General features: G+C 36.8%; 1 protein-coding gene across 29 annotated transcripts in view; it reads left to right on the forward strand.

Moving 5' to 3' along the window:
- The window catches only part of FANCC (FA complementation group C), a 264,288-nt gene that overhangs the window by 193,419 nt on the left and 51,995 nt on the right, over positions 1 to 18,874 (forward strand). For 26 of the 29 annotated variants that reach the window (XR_014817681.1, XR_014817688.1, XR_014817687.1 and 23 more), the window contains one exon: positions 8,353 to 8,517. Coding sequence is in view for 9 of the 29 variants with exons in the window: in XM_084979743.1 (XP_084835869.1) it covers positions 8,353 to 8,517 (165 nt within the window). In the remaining 20 variants the exon portion in view is untranslated. Of the gene's footprint in view, positions 1 to 4,631; positions 4,939 to 8,352; positions 8,518 to 18,874 lie in introns of all 29 variants that reach the window. The other 3 variants (XM_084979748.1, XM_084979749.1, XR_014817692.1) reach the window with 2 other exon arrangements.

An 18,874-nucleotide genomic window follows, 5' to 3' on the forward strand; every position in this document is an offset into this window, starting at 1 on the left:
AGTGCAGCAGTGCTCAGAGGGAAATTTATAGCAATACAGGCCTTTCTCAAAAAAGAAGAAAGATCCCAAATTGACAACTTAACCCTCCACCTGAACAAATTAGAAAAAGAAGAACAAAAAAGATCTAAAGTCAGCAGGAGGAAGGAAATTATAAAGATCAAAGAAGAAATCAATAAAATAGAGATTCAAAAACCAATAGAGAAAATTAATAAGACCAAGAGCTTGTTCTTTGAAAAGGTAAACAAAATTGACAAACCCCTGGCCAGACTCACTAAAAAGAGGAAAGAAAGAACCCAAGTAAACAAAATTATAAATGAAAAAGGAGAAATCACAACGGATACAGCAGAAATACAAAAAACCATAAGAGAATACTATGAACAACTATATGCCAACAAATTTGACAATCTGGAAGAAATGGACAATTTTCTAGAATCTTACAGCCTGCCAAAACTGAATCAAGAAGAAACAGACCAACTGAACAGACCGATCACTAGAAATGAAATTGAAGATGTCATAAAAACACTCCCTACAAATAAAAGTCCAGGACCAGATGGCTTCACAGGTGAATTCTATCAAACATATAAAGAGGAACTGGTGCCCATCCTCCCTAAACTCTTTCAAAAGGTTGAAGAAGAAGGAACACTCCCAGAGACATTCTGTGATGCCACCATCACCCTAATTCCAAAACCAGACAGCAATACCACCAAAAAAGAAAACTATCAGCCAATATCATTGATGAATATAGATGCAAAACTTCTCAGCAAATTTTTAGCCAACCGAATCCAACAACATATCAAAAAGATCATACACCATGACCAGGTAGGGTTCATCCCAGGTTCACAAGGATGGTTCAACATACGCAAATCAATCAACATCATACACCACATTAACAAAAAAAAAGTCAAAAATCATATGATCATCTCAATAGATGCAGAAAAAGCATTTGACAAAGTCCAACATCCATTCATGATCAAGACCCTCACCAAAGTGGGTATAGAGGGAACATTCCTGAATATAATCAAAGCCATTTATGATAAACCCACAGCAAATATAATACTCAATGGGGAAAAACTGAAAGCCTTCTCACTCAAATCTGGAACAAGACAGGGATGCCCACTCTCACCACTGCTATTCAACAGAGTTTTGGAAGTCCTAGCCACAGCGATTAGACAAACAAAAGAAATAAAAGGCATCCAAATAGGAAGAGAAGAGATAAAACTATCATTGTATGCAGATGAAGTTTTGATATAGTAGTATATATATATGAAATTGTTTTAAGTTGTTGGTCACTTAAATGCAAGTGTATCTCCTGCATTGGTACTCTCCTCTCCTCACAATTCCTGTTTTGGTAGTCTATTTGTGTGTGGATGATTTCCTACCTTTACTGGATGTATGCCTTACCTGTGAGCCTTGTCATTTGTAATATTTTTGTTTCTAGCTGTGGCCTTTTCTTTTCCACCTAGAGAAATTCCTTTAGTATTTGTTATAAAGCTGGTTTATTGGTGCTGAGTTCTCTTACCCTTTGCTTGTCTGTAAAGCTTTTGATTTCTTCTTCAAATCTGAATGAGAGCCTTGCTGGGTAGAATAATCTTGGTTGGAGGTTTTTTCCTTTCATCACTTTAAGTATGTCATGCCACTCTCTTCTGGCCTGCAGAGTTTCTGCTGAAAAATTTGCCAATAACCTTATCAGGGTTCCCTTGTTTGTTATTTGTGTCTTTGCCCTAGCTGCTTTCAGCATTTTCTCTTTGTCTTTAATGTTGGTCAGTTTGATTAATATGTGACTCAGGGTGTTCCTCCTTGGGTTTATTTTATATGGTATTCATTGTGCTTCCTGGATTTGAGTGAATGATTCCTTTCCATGCTAGGGAAGTTTTCAGCTTCAAATATTTTATCTCTTGAAATATTTTCTCCGGCCCTTTCTCTCTCTCTTCTCTTTCTGGCACCCCTATAATGCAGATATTGGTGCATTTAACGTTGTCCCAGAGTTCCCTTAGACTGTCTTTATTTATTTTCAATATTTTTTCTCTTTTCTGTTCCACATCAGTGATTTCCACTAGTCTGTACTCCACCTTGCTTATTCATTCTTCTGCCTCCTGTATTCTGCTGTTGTTGCTTCTGTTGAATTTTTTATTTCAGTTATTGTATTTTTCATCTCTGTTGCATAATCCTTAAATCTTCTATTTCTTTGTTCAGTGTTTCTTGTAATTTATCAGTCTTTGCCTCCGGGAAGTTTCTGCTGTGGCACAACAGAAATGAATCCGACTCGTATCTATGTGGATGTAGGTTCAATCCTTGGCCTTGCTCAGTGGGTTGGGGATCCAGTGTTGTTGTGAGGTGTGGTGTAGGTCGCCGACATGGCTCAGATCCTGTGTTGCTTGTGGCTGTGGCATAGGCTGGCAACTATAGCTCCAATTCAACCCCTAGCTTGGGAACTTCCATGTGCTGCGGGTGCAGCCCTAAAAAGCAAATAATAATAATAATAAAATGGAATCTGATACCCAACATACTTTTTGAGTCTCTTTATGAGCCTTGAAAAATCCTACTTTTAAGACCTAAAACCATTAAGTTCTGTTCTCTATCCATAAAAGAACCTGGGTTCCTAAAAGCCTAAATGAAGCTCATAACTCTAAGACTACAGTTCTCTAGTGAATTATAAATTCAACCATGTGTGTTATCTTGTCTTGAGTAGAAACTGATTTCATGAAACCAGTTAGTGGAATGGCATCATGGTAACATTTGCAAGAGCTGCCAAACATGCTGGAGCCTTTATAGTTGTTGCTGTCATAAGTTATTATAATAATTAAAGTATGTATCATAAAAATATGTAAGTTTTTCCTACTATATATCTGAAGTTATCTGTACATTTTTAAGAATTAAAAATAAAGTTGACTTTGAATACAGTATTGTGGGCGAACTACTTTCTGATACACTTGAATCCAGTTATTCCTACTATTTATGAAACTTGGGTTTTGTCATTACTTTCCTTGTGCTAGCATGACTTCAAATGTTCAAACAGCCAAAAGAGTCTCAGACTTAAGTCCCTTATAAACAATGCTATGCTGCTTTTCTCTGTGGTTTTTTTTTTTTTTAATAGATGGTCTCTACATTTTTTTCTTTCACCACTTGAATGTTTAAAGTTGATTTCAAAAGATTCAAAAGCCTCATAGAAAATATATAAATTAACCTCATAACTTGAACACATAAATGGTTAGTGGAACAAAAGGAAAAAACAGGAAAATCTGTTTGATTTTCTTTTACGTTATTTCTAGAGGCCTGATAAATGGTCTTGTCAGAGTGCTTTAAATAGAGTTTCACTCGCCACCAAGTAAAATCAACAATTCAGTGACAGAATGTTTAAAATCTCTCTTGCTCTTTGCTACAAACTGTCTAGAAGGAGCAACATTCTGGACTTTCTGAGCATCATCAGTTTATCTTGTAGTTCTATGGTTTGCTGCAGATGGTGTGGAAACTTCACTACAACCACATGGGAAGAATGTCTCCAGCAGTATATCGTTACCCTGAGCCTTCTGCAGTTGAATTCTTGTGCAAAAATCATTTGCAAGTGCTGCTCTGGCAATCAGTCAACACCTAATGCTTAGTGTAATCCAGTCTGGAAAATATTGCATAACTCCAGTTGAAGTTGAATCTGCACATTCTGGCAAGCTTTGGCCAAAAGAGGGAAACTGCGAGCACTTTGAAGCCTTTCAGAGGATTATCATTTGGTCTGCCTGCACTTTGGTAGAACCAAGAGCTACCTCAATTTTCATGAAACTCGAGGATTTTGCAGGATAATTATCCTGGATTTTTTTCAGCCTAATTGGGAGATACAATGTGCACGCAGCCCATAAGCTTCAGTGCTTGATAAATGCCTTTGGTGCTAAGGTCATCTTTTCCACCCACCCAGTCACCAGTGATAGTCTCTGACTCTTCTCCTCTCTTTTACCATAATGAGAAAAGTTACCCTTACAGGTCCTTTAGAGAGGAGGACTGGTGAGTTAAAGCAATGGAGGGCAAGATCGCCATCTCCTTCCCCTTGTATTTCAGAGTTCTGGATTTAGTATGAGTGCATGCAATTCTTAGGCATATTTTTCGGTTTGGCAAACCTTCATAGAGCCCTTGCTCTATGCAAAATATTCTGCTAGATTCTGTGCAAAACATACAAAAACATTCTATATCAGATGCAAACACAACTTTTCCCTTTCCTGTCCTACCCACTTGGCTTGTATATTCCAAAAATTTAAGGTATTTTACAACTCAAGCTAAATATGTCTTTTCGTTAACAACTTAGATGATGGACTCAAAGATATATGAGTTAACTTTAGGTCTAAAACTACCTGGATGGTGAGTCAGAGAGAGATGTTAGAGCCCTGTGGAAAATAAATGCTGTCTGAGAAGACCTCAATCACTTAGGGAAGCAGTAAAGAATAAGAAACAAGCTTTAGAAAGGGTGCATCTTTGAAAGGGAAAGACAAGCTCTTCATACATAAACGAAGTCATTGTGTAGTTCATTTAGAACTTAGGAGAACTTCACCATTGATTATCAAGAAAATAATACAACTAAATTAATGATTTATAGGAATTAATCAATAAAAATGTAAACCTTAAATACAATTCTGTCATGTTTCCGTAAGGTATTCAGACTATCACTAGAGCTGGATATCTAGTTCTGAGGACTGCTGTTAAAGTGAAGAGCAGTATTTCTCCAACTTTAGTGTGCCTAAGAATCCTCTGGGAAAAATGTAAACAATTTCCTTGGCCTCACTCCCGAGGATGCTGATGCTACTGATTCTAAGGACCGTACTTTGAATGGCCCTGTTGCAGAGAACTTGGATGGATCCTGAAGATTAAAGCGCAAGACTTACGAGGAATAGCAACTCTCATAAGCAACTCTGTAACTGGGAGAGTCAGATGAAAATGCAATGTAAAAAACTAAATCAGGTAATGGGCTAAGCACCCTCATGTCCTCGCATTCCCTTTATACTCTCAGCTTTTAGAAGTGACAGGGGCATTTTTAACAAGTAAATCTATAATGCTGTAAAGGAAGAAGGGCTTTTGATGACCAGCAAACTATGAGAAAGACTTAAAATGGTTTGCAGTGGAATGTTTTGTTTTTCTTTTTTAGGGCCATACCCGCGGCATATGGAAGTTCCCAGGCTAGGGGTTGAATCTGAGCTGCAGCTGCTGGCCTACACCACAGCCACAGCAACATCCAAGCCGCATCTGTGACCTACACCACAGCTCAGGGCAACACCTGATCCTTAACTCACTGACTGAGGCCAGGGATCAATCCCAAGTCCTCAGGGATACTTGTCAGGTTCATTACCACTGAGCCACGACAGGAACTCCAGTAGTGGAATTTTTTTTTTTTTTTAAGGCAAATACCACAGCCCAAAAGGTTTGTAAGAGAGATTACTGCAAAAACTAAGGGTTACTTGGGGGGCAGATTCAAGGAGTAGCAGGGTACCTGGCAGCCAACAAGATACTTGTTAGACTATTGCAGTATAGCAGCCCCTTGGCTAGTCCCTTGTAAAAAGATTGGAACGGGTCAGAAGGTTCTAGGAGAAATTTCTTTACAAAGGTGAAAATGATAGACTAGCAGATATATTTGAATATATTGCAAGGAGGTTACATACTTGGGTGGGAGTTTGGGGTTACACTAATAGTCCAAAAAAGGCGGGGGAGGGGGATCGGTGAGCCAAATAATAGTCATTAAACCAAGGGAAAACAACGTGCTGATATCACAAGAATGAGTTAGGCTTGAAAGTGGTTGTCTCTGAGCTCAGAAAACGGGAGTGGGAATCCTCTTTCAAAAGCTACCGTTTTTCGTGAACTTTGAAGAGCTATTTGTCTGTTTAAGGTGGTTGTATCTATATGTTTGATAAAAATAAATAATATGTTTAAAAAGGGGGATGGGGGATATCCCAGGTCCTTACAACAACGGTCTTCCAAAGTGTGACTTCCGCCTCCCATCCCACATTCACTGTGGTCTTGCCACCTCAGCCTCATCTTATACTGGGATACTCCAGGTCTCTGCCTTTGCTTTGCATCTGCCTGTGTGACATTTTTCTCCCAGATACCTATGTGGTTTGTTCATACCCTTCCTTTAGATCTCTGTTCAAATGCCTCCCTTGGTAAATTCCTGCCCTCCTTTACCCCTCAGTGTTCTTTCAGCCTGGCACTGGATATCTTTGACATTTTCTTCTGCCATTCCTAAGCCTTGTCTTGGCTTTTTTATCTCTATCCCTGCCAACAGCCTTGACTATATAGTAAGGGTTCAAAAATATTTATTAAATGAATGAATAGGACACATACACATCAATTTAAAATCAAATTCACTGAAGAGGAAATATAAGTGGGTAGCAAACATAAATATTCACTCTTAGAGGATGTCAGGAAAATGCAAATGAAAGCAGTGAGATAATTTTGTCCAGATTAGTAAGACACAAAATAGAATAATATCACTGGCAGGAGTAGAAAAATAAGCTAGTAATCTTTTGGAAAGCAATTCAACCTGCATATATTCACATTGGGGCACAAACAGGTACAAAGATACCACTGCTATGGTATTTAATAGTGAAAAACTAAATACAGCCTAAATCGTATAAATGGAGATGTTGTTACAGGCAGCACATTTTTTTAAAAATGAGTGACATCTCTGTGTTCTGTACTGTGGTTTCATTTTGTTTCACAAAAAAAAAGACTACATTTCTAGATTGATGATTATATGTGAAAATACCTGGAGAAAGATTTAATAGCGTACACCCCAAACTTTCATTTTCTTGATCTCTAGTCGTTCATTTCTTCTTCTTTTTTTTTTTTTTTATCTTTATTTGTCTTTTTAGGGCCGTACCCGTGGCATATGGAGGTCCCCAGGCTAGGGGTCTAATCGGAGCTATAGCCACCAGCCTACACCACAGCCACAGCAACGCCAGATCCAAGCCACGCCTGCGACCTACCCACAGCTCACTGCAACACTGGATCCTTAACCCCCTAAGTGAGGCCAGGGATCAAACCTGCAACCTCATGGTTCCTAGTCAGATTTGTTTCTGCTACGCCACTGTGGGAACTCCCATTTATTCATTTAATATCTGTTTCTTGAGCTATAACTAAGGAGTTGTTCCTATGTACTAGGAATGGGAGAGTGAGCAGAACAGGAAAAAGTGCCAGCCCTTATAGAGCTGATATGCCAGCAGGAAGAAAAAGACCATGAACAAAAAATAAGCAAATACATTATAGGTCAGGTGATGAAAATTACTCTGAAGAAAGGTAAAACAGGGTAAGAGATAAGAACAGTGAGATTCCAGACATTTGCTACGTTCAGCTCTGCTGTCCAGTGGAAATTTTTGCAGTCATGGACAAGTCCTGTGAATTTGTACTGTCCAGTACATTAAGTCGCTAGCCTCATGTAGCTGTTGGAACTCTTGCTGTGTGCCTGGCGCAACTGAGGAACGGAATTTAAATTTCATTTCATTCCAGTTTAAATTGTTGTGTGTGACTGATTGCTACCGTATTGGTCAGTACGTGTGTATGTGGGTGTGTGGTCAAGGAACTCCCTCACGTAAAGCACCATTTGAGTTGAGACCTATAGGACGTGAAGGAGTTAACCATGTGTGCCAGACAGAACAACAATAGGACTTTATTTGGAGTAGTTGGAGGCCAGTAAGGCCAGAGCAGGGTAAGAGTGGAAGGAGATGAAGCCAGAGGAACAGGAGAGGGCCCACCTGGAAGTCCTGGGCGACTAATTTAAGATTCGACGTGTTCTCTCTGTGAGGTGGGAAATCATTACAAAGCTTTGAGCAGACAAGGGACGCGATATGAAGTTTTAAAGGGTTGCTGGAACTATTCTGATGATAAACAGTGGGGGTGAGGTCAGAAGCAGGGAGAAAGTTAAGAGGCTCCTGCAGTAACCCAGGCTGGAGGTTATGGTGGATTAGTGGGTAGTGATGGATGTATAGAGAAGTAGTTAGATGAATTGATGGTGTTAGCTGCTGGCAGATGAGGGACAGGAGAGAAAAGGAGGCACCTGGGATGGGCTTCAAGGATTTGGGCTTGAGCAGATGAGACAGGGAGCCCTAGGGAAGAGAACATCTGGGGAAGGAATTGAGATTCTCTTTGGGGCAAGGGTAAGCTGGAGGGACCTGTAGATAGTTAAGCCACAGTCCTGACAGTAGGTAATATTAAAATGGGAATTGCAGCTATAAGGTTTCTTCCTTGAGAACTGTGTAAGAGAAGTGTGTTCAGGTAAAGCAAATGACCTGTCATGAAGCTTTTCAGCATGAAGATTTTCTGTGCCTTGAACTACATGTGGCTCTAAGATTTAGGTCATTAATTCTCATTTTATTGATTCCATAGAATGGCTCCTGAACGAATAACGTCTCTGTCACGAGTCTGTGTCCCACTTGTTACTCTGCCTGAATTCGAACCACTGGTGGAGGCTCTACTCACCTACCATGGACATGAACCTCAAGAAGTGCTCTGTCCTGAGTTCTTTGATGCTGTAAATGAGGCCTTTTTGCTGTAAGTGATGACCATTTACCTTATCATCCAATTTTGTTTTTCCTTGGGCAGTACTTTATTCTGTATGTTGGAAATGCAGTTTGCAAATGTTTTAGTTTCAATACCACTTTACATTTTAAAAATTTTTTGAGGATCTCGGAGTTCCCATCACGGCACAGTGGAAATGAATCTGACTAGGACCCATAGGACCCATGAGATTTCGGGTTCAATCCCTGGCCTTGCTCAGTGGGTTAAGGATCTGGCATTGCCATGAGCTGTGATGTAGGTCATAGATGCACCTCGGATCCTGTGTTGCTGTGACTCTGGTGTGCAGCCGTAGCTCCGATTCGACCCCTAGCCTGGGAACCTCCATATGCCGCAGGTGTGGCCCTAAAAAGAAAAAAAAAAAATTATTGAGGATCTCAATGAACTTTTTTATTTTATTTTATTTTATTTTATTTTATTTTATTTTATTTTATTTTATTTTATTTTATTTTATTTTATTTATTTTTTGTCCTTTTGCCATTTCTTGGGCTGCTTCTGGGGCATATGGAGGTTCCCAGGCTAGGGGTCCAATCGGAGCTGTAGCCACCAGCCTACACCAGAGCCCCAGCAACACAGGATCCAAGCCACATCTGCAACCTACACCACAGCTCACGGCAACGCCAGATCCTTAACCCACTGAGCAAGGCCAGGGATGGAACCCTCACCCTCATTGTTCTTAGTCAGATTCGTTAACCGCTGAGCCATGACGGGAACTACTCTTCAATGAACTTTTTAAAAAGGGTGAGTTCTATTAGTATGTACTATATTTGAAATTAAAACCAAAGTTTTAAAAATATTTGTCACTTGATTCAAAAATAATAATAAATTGATTATATGCTAATACGAATAGCATATTTTTTAATGAAAAACAATGACCTTTTCCAAGAGTAGTATTGTTTTCACATTTTTGCTTGTTTTACTTTTTCGATATTTGTTTTCACGTTCATCTCTTTGTTGTCTGACCTAGAAGACAACAGCTGAGTTCTCATGCATGTTTCTGTATTCAGTCTGGTGCAATATGTTGTTTTTGTTGAGATATTAAGAAAATCCAGCCTCACATAGAAATGTACTTGGAAAAGCAAGGACTATTTTAATAGCCATCTCAGATCATTGTGGATATTCTATGTAGACACCTCAGCAAAAATTTAAAATGGTGGTTTTTAAAGGTTAGTTGCATTGTGAAGTCTGAAATTATATCAGTGAGCTTTTCATACTATTACATTAAAACCCATTGGTCTATCTTGCACTTTTAATGGATCTTATTTTGTAGCTTCATGCATAATTTATTTGGAAAATATTGGTTCATTAAGTTATGCAGATCTTCCAAACATTTGCATATTTCATTTGATATTATCAAAATTTGCATTCATCCATCACCAATCTCATTAGAAATGTCTTTAAGTGTTGGGAAGCCATAAAACTCACATTACTGAAAACAGATTTCAAAGTGTTTCATTTCTGCTTTAAAACTCACATTTACTGTTGGTTACAAATATTGTCAAGTTGTTTTCCTTGAGGTGCTAGGGTCACTTCACTAATTTTTGAGAGAGTATGTACCAGATGCTCAAGCCTGAATAACCATTGTTTGTCTGCCAGTCATTTTTTCAAGTAAATTTCCAAGAGGGGGAAAAAAAGTAGCTAGTTGGTCTTGCAGCTCAGCGAGTTGCACAAGTGCTTTTTCTCTAAACAATCATTGTTTTTTTGGTTTGTAGCAGAAATGCTTTATGCATACTTTCCTTTACGTGACACAGGGATTCTTTTTTAATTGAAAGTATCCTCGAGAGTAAAAGTTAATAAAATTAATATTTTATATTAATATTTTTCATCAATGCATTTTTATGTGAAACTGGCAGTGTTTTCACCGTGCATATGTAGTGGTAAAGAACACAGTGACTGCTGCCCCTGCTTCGATGTGTGCTAGGCACCACAGTTTACTCATTATTGCTTTTACACCACAAGTGCAAATGTCAACGCAGTTGCTCCAGGAAAACTGGGAGATTCGAAATTGTTATTCAGCCCTGTTACACACGTGTACAGAAATACATGTGTGTATTGCCAAGTTCACTGAAAAGAACTCCTGTCCTTCATTGGTGCTGATACCAGATGAATACAAGCAACACAGCTAGTCCAGCCACATCTAGAGATTCAATTTTAAGGCAGAAGTACAGTTCTGTTCATGAAATGCTAATTTATCACATACTTATTTGAATTATTTAATTCCTTTTTGTTTAGACTGAACAAATGATCTCACGTTGATGCTACAATTAATTAGCACTATGATAATATCTTAAAACATCTTTTATTAAGTAAGACACAATTAGGTCAATTATTAACCTGAGTAAAGCCAAGGGAGAAAAAACTCTCCTCACATTTGTTTTTCCTTCACAGTTTAGCCCATTGCTTTGGAGTAGACGTCTCACTCTCCCGAGTCAGAGAAATCTCTGATGTTTTGTTTTCATCCTTTCCCAATGAAACAAGTGTGAGAAGAGAAGTCTTTGAATTTTCCTCTGTAAAGTCAATGATCCATTTTTTATAAGTAAATTTTATTTTTGAATAAGATATTAAAGTCTAAAATAAATCTAAAAATATGTTATATTTATGTAATTTTAAAATATAGATAGTAATTTAGATAAAATCTAGAAGTTTTAAAAATTTTTAATATTATTGCAAAATAAGATCAAAATGGCCTGCTTGTTATGTTTCCATGTTGACACAAAAGAAAATATCAGAATTTTTATTTATTTTATTGGCGTTTATTTTTTTCTTCGCTTTATTGAGATGTGTGACATATAACACTGTATAAGTTTAAGATGTACCGTGAGTTAATTTGGTATGCTTTTATATGGCAAAACGACTACCACAGCAGTGTAGTCACTTCCTTCACATCACATGGTTACCATTTCTGGTTTTTGTGGTGAAAGCATTTAAGAGCTCCTCTCTTAGCAACTTTCAAATATGTAATACAGTGTTATTAACTATAATCACCATGCTGTACATTATTAGATCCCCAGCCCTTACTCCTCTTATAACTAGAAGTTTGTACTTTTCTTTTTGATTAACATCCTCCCATCTCCCCTACTCCCCAGTCTCTGGTAACCATCATTCCAGTCTCTGTTTCTCTGAGTTCAGCTTTTTTAGATTCTACATAAAGCGATATCATATTTGTGTTTTTCTTTCCAGTTTATTTCACTTAATATAATTCCCTCCCTGTTGTCACAACCGAGGATTTCCTTTCTCATGACTGAATAATAGCGCATTGTGTATGTGTGTGTATGTGTGTGTATGTATAATGTCTTCTTTGCTCATTCATCTGTTGATAGACAGTTAGGTTGTTTTCATATCTTAGCTATGGTGAATATACTGCAATAAATATGAGTGTAGATATCTTTCTGATATGCTGTTTTCCATTCCTTTGGATATATACCCAGAAGTGGGATTGCTGGATCCTGTGGTGGTCTTAATTTTAATTTTTTGAGTAGCCTCTGTACTGTTTTCAGTAGTAGCTGCACCAGTTTGCATTCCCACCAATTGTGCACAAGGGTTCCCTTTTCTTTGCATTCTCACCAACACTTGTTTTATCTTTTTCATGATAACCATTCTAATAAGTGTGATTTTAATTTGCATTTCCCTGGTGATTGATTAGTGATATTGAGTGCTTTTTCATGTACCTGTTGGGTATTTGCATATCTTCTTGGGAAAAATTCTAATCAGATTTTTTTTCTATTGAGTTAGGAGTTATTTATATGTTTTAGATGTTAACCCCTTATCAGACATATGATTTGCAAATATTTTCTCCCATTCTAAGTACCTTTTCATGTGGTTGACTGTGTAGAAGCTTTTTGCAGTAGAAAAGCTTTTTAGTTTGATATAGTCCCACTTATTTATTTTTGCTTTTGGTGTCAAATCAAAAAATCATTGCCAAGACTAATGTCATTCTTGTCCCCTATATTTTCCTCTAGGATTTTTATGTTTTAGGTCTTAACATTCAATTCCATAACCCATTTTGAGTTGATTTTTGTGTTTGGCTTAAGATAGGAGTCAAGTTTCAATTTTTGCATGTGGCTGTTCAGTTTTCCCAGTATCACTTATTGAAGCATTTTATATACTTGACCCCTTTGTTGTAACTTAGTTGATCCATATATGGGTGGGTTTATTTCTGGGCTCGCTATTCTGTTCTGATCTATATGTTTTTATATACCAATGCCATGGTGTTTTGATTACCATAGCTTTATAATATAGTTTGAAATCAGATTATGATGCCTTCAGCCTGTTTTTTCTCAAGATTGCTTTGGTTAATTGGGACTGTGGTTCCATACACATTTTAGGATTGTTTTTTCTGTTTTGTGAAAAATAACATTAGAATTTTGATAGGGGTTGCATTGAATCTGTAGATTGCTTTGAGTAGTATGGACATCTTAACAATATTAATTCTTCTCATCTGTGAGGACAGGATACATTTCCATTTATTTGTGTTGCCTTCAGTTTCTTTCCTCAAAGTCATGGTCGTCAGTGAAAAGATCCTTAGCCTCGTTGGTTAAATTTGTTCCTAGGTATTTTATACTTTTTGATGCAATTATAAATGTCATTGTTTTCTTAATTTCTTTTTTAGGTAGTTTATTGTTAATGTATAGAAATGCAAAATTGATTTTCATATTGATTTTGTATCCTACAACTTTGCTGAATTTGTTTATTAGTTGTAACAGTTTTCTGGTGAAGTATTTAGGGTGTGTATGTGTATGTTTGTGTGTGTGTGTGTGTGTGTGTGTGTGTGTGTGTGTGTGTTTCTCTTGTCATGTGCAAATAGAGGCAATTTTACTTCCTACTTTCAGATTTGAATGCCTTATTTATTTCTCTTTCTTGCCTAATTGCTCTGGCTAGGACATCCATTGTGTGTGTACTTGGGGGGGGAGGTGTTTCCCCACACCAATGACCAGTTCTCTGACACTAGCAGGTTGAGAATTCAATTCAATTCTGTTATTATCAAAGATAGCACTGGATTGCACAAGAAAAGGGCTCAGTTGTACAAGACTACCTTCTACTTCAGATGCATTTACAAGCCCAGGTTGTTGCCTATGCTTCTAACTGATAAATTGGAGGTTCCCACAACTCCCTCCTTGGGTTTGATTTAATTTGCTAGAATGGTTTACAGAAATGCAGAGAACCATTTTACTTACTAGACTACTGGTTTATTATAAAAAGATATAATTCAGGAAGAGCCATATGGTAGAGATGCATAGCGCAAGGTATGAGAAAAGGGTGCAGAGCTTTCTTGCTCTCTGCAGGCATACCACTCTCCCCTGATTTCCACATATTTACCAACCCAGAAGCTCTCCAGACACCAAACTTTGGATTTTAAGGGAGACTTCATTCATAGGCATGATTGATTAAACCATTGGCTGTTGGCAAGTGATTCGACCTCCATATTTTTCTCTCCTTGGAGGTCCTTGGGGTGAGACTGAAAATTCCAGCCCTTTAGTCACATGGTTTGTTCTCTTGGCAACCAGTCCCCATCCTTAGGTGAAGTCCAAAAGTCATCTCACTATCACAGCAAGAGATACCTTGATACTTCTCTTCACTTAGGAAATCCCAAGGATTTTAGGAACTCTATGCCAGGAATGGGTTGAAGGTCAAATATATATTTCTTATTGTAAATCACAGTATCAGTTATGGTGTGTGATCTTTTTAATGTATTGTTGAATTTGGTTTGCTAATATTTTGTTGAGGATTTGTGCATCACTATTGATTGGATATTGGCCTGTAATTATCTGTCCTTGTGATGTCCTTGTCTGGTTTTGGTATCTGAGTAGTGCTGCCCTCATAAAATGAGTTTGGAAGTGTCCCCTTCTCTTCTGTGTTTTGGAATACTTTGAGGAAGATTGGTATTAATTCTTTAAATGTTTGGTAGAATTCACCAGTGAAGCCATTTGGCTGGACTTTTTTCTATTGACAATTTTTTATTACTGTCTCAATCACCTTGTTGGTAGTTGGTTGTTCAGATTTTCTATTTCTTCATGATTCAGTGTTGATAAGTTTTAGGTTTCTAGAAATTTATCCATTTCCTCTAGGTTGTTTAATTTGTTGATATATAATCTTTGTTAGTAGTCTCTTATGATCATTTGTATTTGGGTAGTGTCAGTTGTAATATCACCTCTTTTGTTTATAAATTTATTGGTTCTCTCTCTCTCTAGTTAGTTTAGCTTATCAATTCTTCCTCTCACAGATTGTGTCTTTGGGTTTTTTCTCTAAAAAGACATCACCAAACTTACAATCATTTTAGGTTTTCTCCTATGTTTAGTTTCCATTTTGAAGTAATATTTATAAAAGATATAAGTTCTGTGCCTAGAATTGTTTTGTTATTGATGTTTGTTTTTGCATTTGGTTTTTTATTTGTTTGTTTTTTCATTTGCATTTGTTTTTGCATGTAGGATGTCTTCTTATTCTAGCACCATGTGTTGACAAGACACTTTTTTACTCCACCGTATTACCTTTGCTCCTTTATCAAAAATCAGTTGACTATATTTAGGTCTATTTCTGGTCTATTTCATTGCTCTTTTTATCAACATCACCTTGCCTTTTTTTGGCCACACCCATGGCATGTGGAAGTTCCTGGGCCAGAGATCAAACCTGCCCCACAGCAGTGAAAACACCAGATCCTTAACTGCTAGGCCACCAGGGAACTTCAATACCACACTGTCTTGATTACTGTAGCTTTGTAGGAAATCTTGAAGTTGGGTAGTGTGAGTACTCAAACTTTGTGCTTCTCCTTCATTATCATTTTGACTGTTCTGAGTCTTTTGCCTCTCTGTATAAACTTTAGAATCAGTTTATTGATAGCCACAAAGTAACTTTGTTAGGATTTTCATTGATATTGCATTGTATCTATAGATCAAGTTGGGAAAAACTTGATATCTTGACGAAGTTGAGTCTTCCTGTACATAAATGTCCTCCATTTATTTAGTTCTTTGATTTTCGTTCATCAGAGTTTTGCCATTTTTCTAATATAGATCTTGTACATATTCTGTAGGATTTATACATAATGATTTAATCTGGGAATTACTAATGTAAATGATATCTTTAATTTCAAACTTTTCTTATTCACTGCTGGTATATAGGAAGGTAATTGGCTTTTGTATTTTAACTCGTATCCTACAACTTTGCTAGAATTGCATATTAATTCCAGTTTTTTGTCAATTATTTTGGATTTTCTACACAAATAAATATTTCATCTATGGACAAGGCAGTTTCTTTCTTCCCAATCTGTATAGCCTTTATTTCCTTTTCTGTTCTTACTGCATCAGCTAGAATTTCTAGTATGAAGTTGAAAAAGAATGGTGCAGGGGAACATCTTGCCTTATACCTGATCTTAGTGAGCAAGCTTCGAGTTTCCTACCATTAAGTACAATATAAGATGTAGGATTTTTGTAACTACTCTTTATCAATTTGAGAAAGTGCCTCTCCATTCCTAGTTGACTGAGAGTTTTTGTATTGAATGGGTTCAGATTTTATCATTTGATAAATGATAGATGCTTTCTCTGCATCTATTTATATGATCATGTGATTTTTCCTTTTTGTGATGAATTCCTGTTGATGTGATGAATTACGGTAATTGATTTTCAAAAGTTGAGGCCAGTAATGCATATCTGGGACAAATTACCCTTGACCATGATGGCTTTTTTTTTTTTTTTTTTTTTTTTTTTTGCTTTTTAGGGCCTCACCCATGGTTTATGGAGGTTCCCAGGCTAGGAGTCCGATCAGAGCTACAGCTGCCAGCCAGAGCCACAGCCACAGCAATGCCAGATCCGAGCCACATCTGCGACCTACACCACAGCTCACGGCAACATCAGATCCTTAACCTGCTGAGCAAGGCCAGGGATCGAACCCCACAAGCTCACAGTTCCTAGTCAGATTCATTTCTGCTGCGCCAGGACGGGAACTCCATCATGCTTAATTCTTTTTATACATTATTGGATTCTGTTTGCTAGTATTTTGTTGTTCATCAGAGTTATTTGTCCCTAAGTTTTCTTTTCCTGTAATGTCTTTGTCTGCCTTTGTAATTCTTGCATCATAAAATGAGTTAAAAGTATTCTCTCAGCTTCTATCCTCCAAAAGGGATTGTAGAAAATTGGTATAATTTCTTTCTTCAGTGTTTAGTAGAATTCACCAGTGAAATCATCTAAGCCTGGTGCTTTTTTCTGTTTTGAAAGGTTATTCATTGTTTATTGAGTTTCTTTTAAGAGATACCGTCTATTTCTTCTTGTGTGAGTTTTGATAAATTGTATCTTTCAAATCCATTTCATTTAGGTTACCAAATTTGTTGACGTAGACTTATTCAGAATACTCCTTTATTGTCCCTTCCATGCCTATGGGATCTGTAGTCATGTCTCCGCTTTCATTTCTGACATTAGTAATTTGTGTCCTCTTTCTTTTTCTTAGCCAGGCTAGTTGATTTTACTGGTCTTCTCCACAACTAGCTTTAGGTTTCATTTCTCTATTGATTTCTTGTTTGCTATTTCAGTTGATTTCAGCTCTAATTCTCATTTTTTCTTCTCCTTACCTTGGATTTGTTTTGCTCTTCTTTTTCTAGTTACCTGAATTAGAAATTTAGATTACTCATTTTAGATACTTCTTTTTTTCTAAATATGTATTCAGTGCCATAAATTTCCCTCTAAGCATTGCTTTCACTGTATTCCACACATTTTGGTAAGTTATGTCATTTAGTTCAAAGTAATTTTAAATTTCTCTGGAGTATTTTTCCTTTGATTCATGCATTACTTAGAAGTGTGTTGTTAAATATCCATATAATTTGGGATTTTCAGGGTACCTTTCTGTTAACAATTGATTTCTAATTTAATTCCATTATGATATGATAACACATTGTATGATTTATGTTCCTTTAAATGTGTTAAGATATGTTTTATAGCTCAGAATATGGTCTATCTTGGTGAATGTTCCATGTGAGCTTAAGAAAAGTGTGTGTTCTGCTGTGGCTGGATAAAGTAGTCTGTAGATAACTGTTATATTCAGTTGATTGATGGTTTTGTTGAATTCAGTTATGTTTTTATAGATTTTTTTGCCTGCTGGATCAGTCCATTACTAATAGAGGGATGTTGAGGTCTCCAGCTATGAGAGTGGATTCATATGTTTCTCTTTGCAAGTTAACATAATTTGACATTTTGTTGTTAGACACATGCAAGTTAAGGATTGTTACATCTTGGAAAATTAACCTCTTTGTCATTATGTAAGAAGCTTCTTTATTCTTGATAATTTTCCTTGCTTTGTAGGCTGATCTGTTTGAAATTAATGTAGCTACCCCCACTTTCTTTTGATTAGTATTAGCCTGGTATATTTTTCTCCATTTAGTTTTAATTGATCTCTGTTTTTATATCTAATATGGGTTTCTCGTAGACAAGCTATAGTTAGGTCTTGTGTTTTGATTCTCTTTGTCAATCTCAGTCTTTTAATTGGTACATTTAGACTGTCGAAGTTCAAAGTGATTGTTGTCATACTTGAACTCATATCTGTTATATTTATTACTGTGCTATATCATTGCCCTTGTTATTTGCTCCTCTTTTTGTCTTCCACACTTTTTCTACCATTCATGCTTGTAATTGAGCATTTTGTATGATCTCATTTTTATCTCATTTCTTAGCATATTTGTTATACTTCATTTTTTTACCTTTTTTAGTGATTGCCCAAGAATTTGCAGTATCCATCTACAGTTAATCCAAATCCACTTTCACATAACTATACTGCTTCACAAGTAGTGTGAATGTACCTTATAATAACAAACTAATCCTAGTTCCTCCGTCTTGTTCCTTGTGTCATTGCTGTCATTCATTTTACATATATATAAGCATACATAAGCATATAAATATACATATGCATAAATAATTGAATACATTATTCCTAATATTGTTTTGGGCAAATTGTTATCTGTTATATCAATTAAAAATAGGGAAAATAGAGTTCCCTGGTGGCCTCACAGGTTAAGGATCTGGCATTGTCACTGCTGTGGCACAGGTACAGTCCCTGGGCCAGGAACTTCCTCAGACCATGGGCATAGCCAAAAAGAACAAAACAGGAAAAATAAAAGTTTTTATTTTGTCTTCAGTATTCCTTCTTCAATGTTTTGTAGTTCTGAGTTTCTGACTTATGTTATTTTCCTTCTCTCTAAAAAACTTCTTTTAACATTTCTTACAAAGCAGGTCTATTGGCCCCAAATCCTCTCAATTTTTGTTTGTCTGAGAAAGCCTTTATTTCTTCTTCACTTTTGAAGGATAATTTCACAAGATGCGAAATTATAGATGATGGGGTTTTTTTTTCTCAACCTTAA

The sequence above is a fragment of the Sus scrofa genome, chromosome 10 (genome assembly GCF_054392235.1).
Source record: "Sus scrofa isolate SSC_HxYL_T2T_F1_AM1 chromosome 10, Sscrofa_HxYL_maternal_Yorkshire_Landrace_v2.0, whole genome shotgun sequence".
NCBI classification, from domain to species: domain Eukaryota; kingdom Metazoa; phylum Chordata; class Mammalia; order Artiodactyla; family Suidae; genus Sus; species Sus scrofa.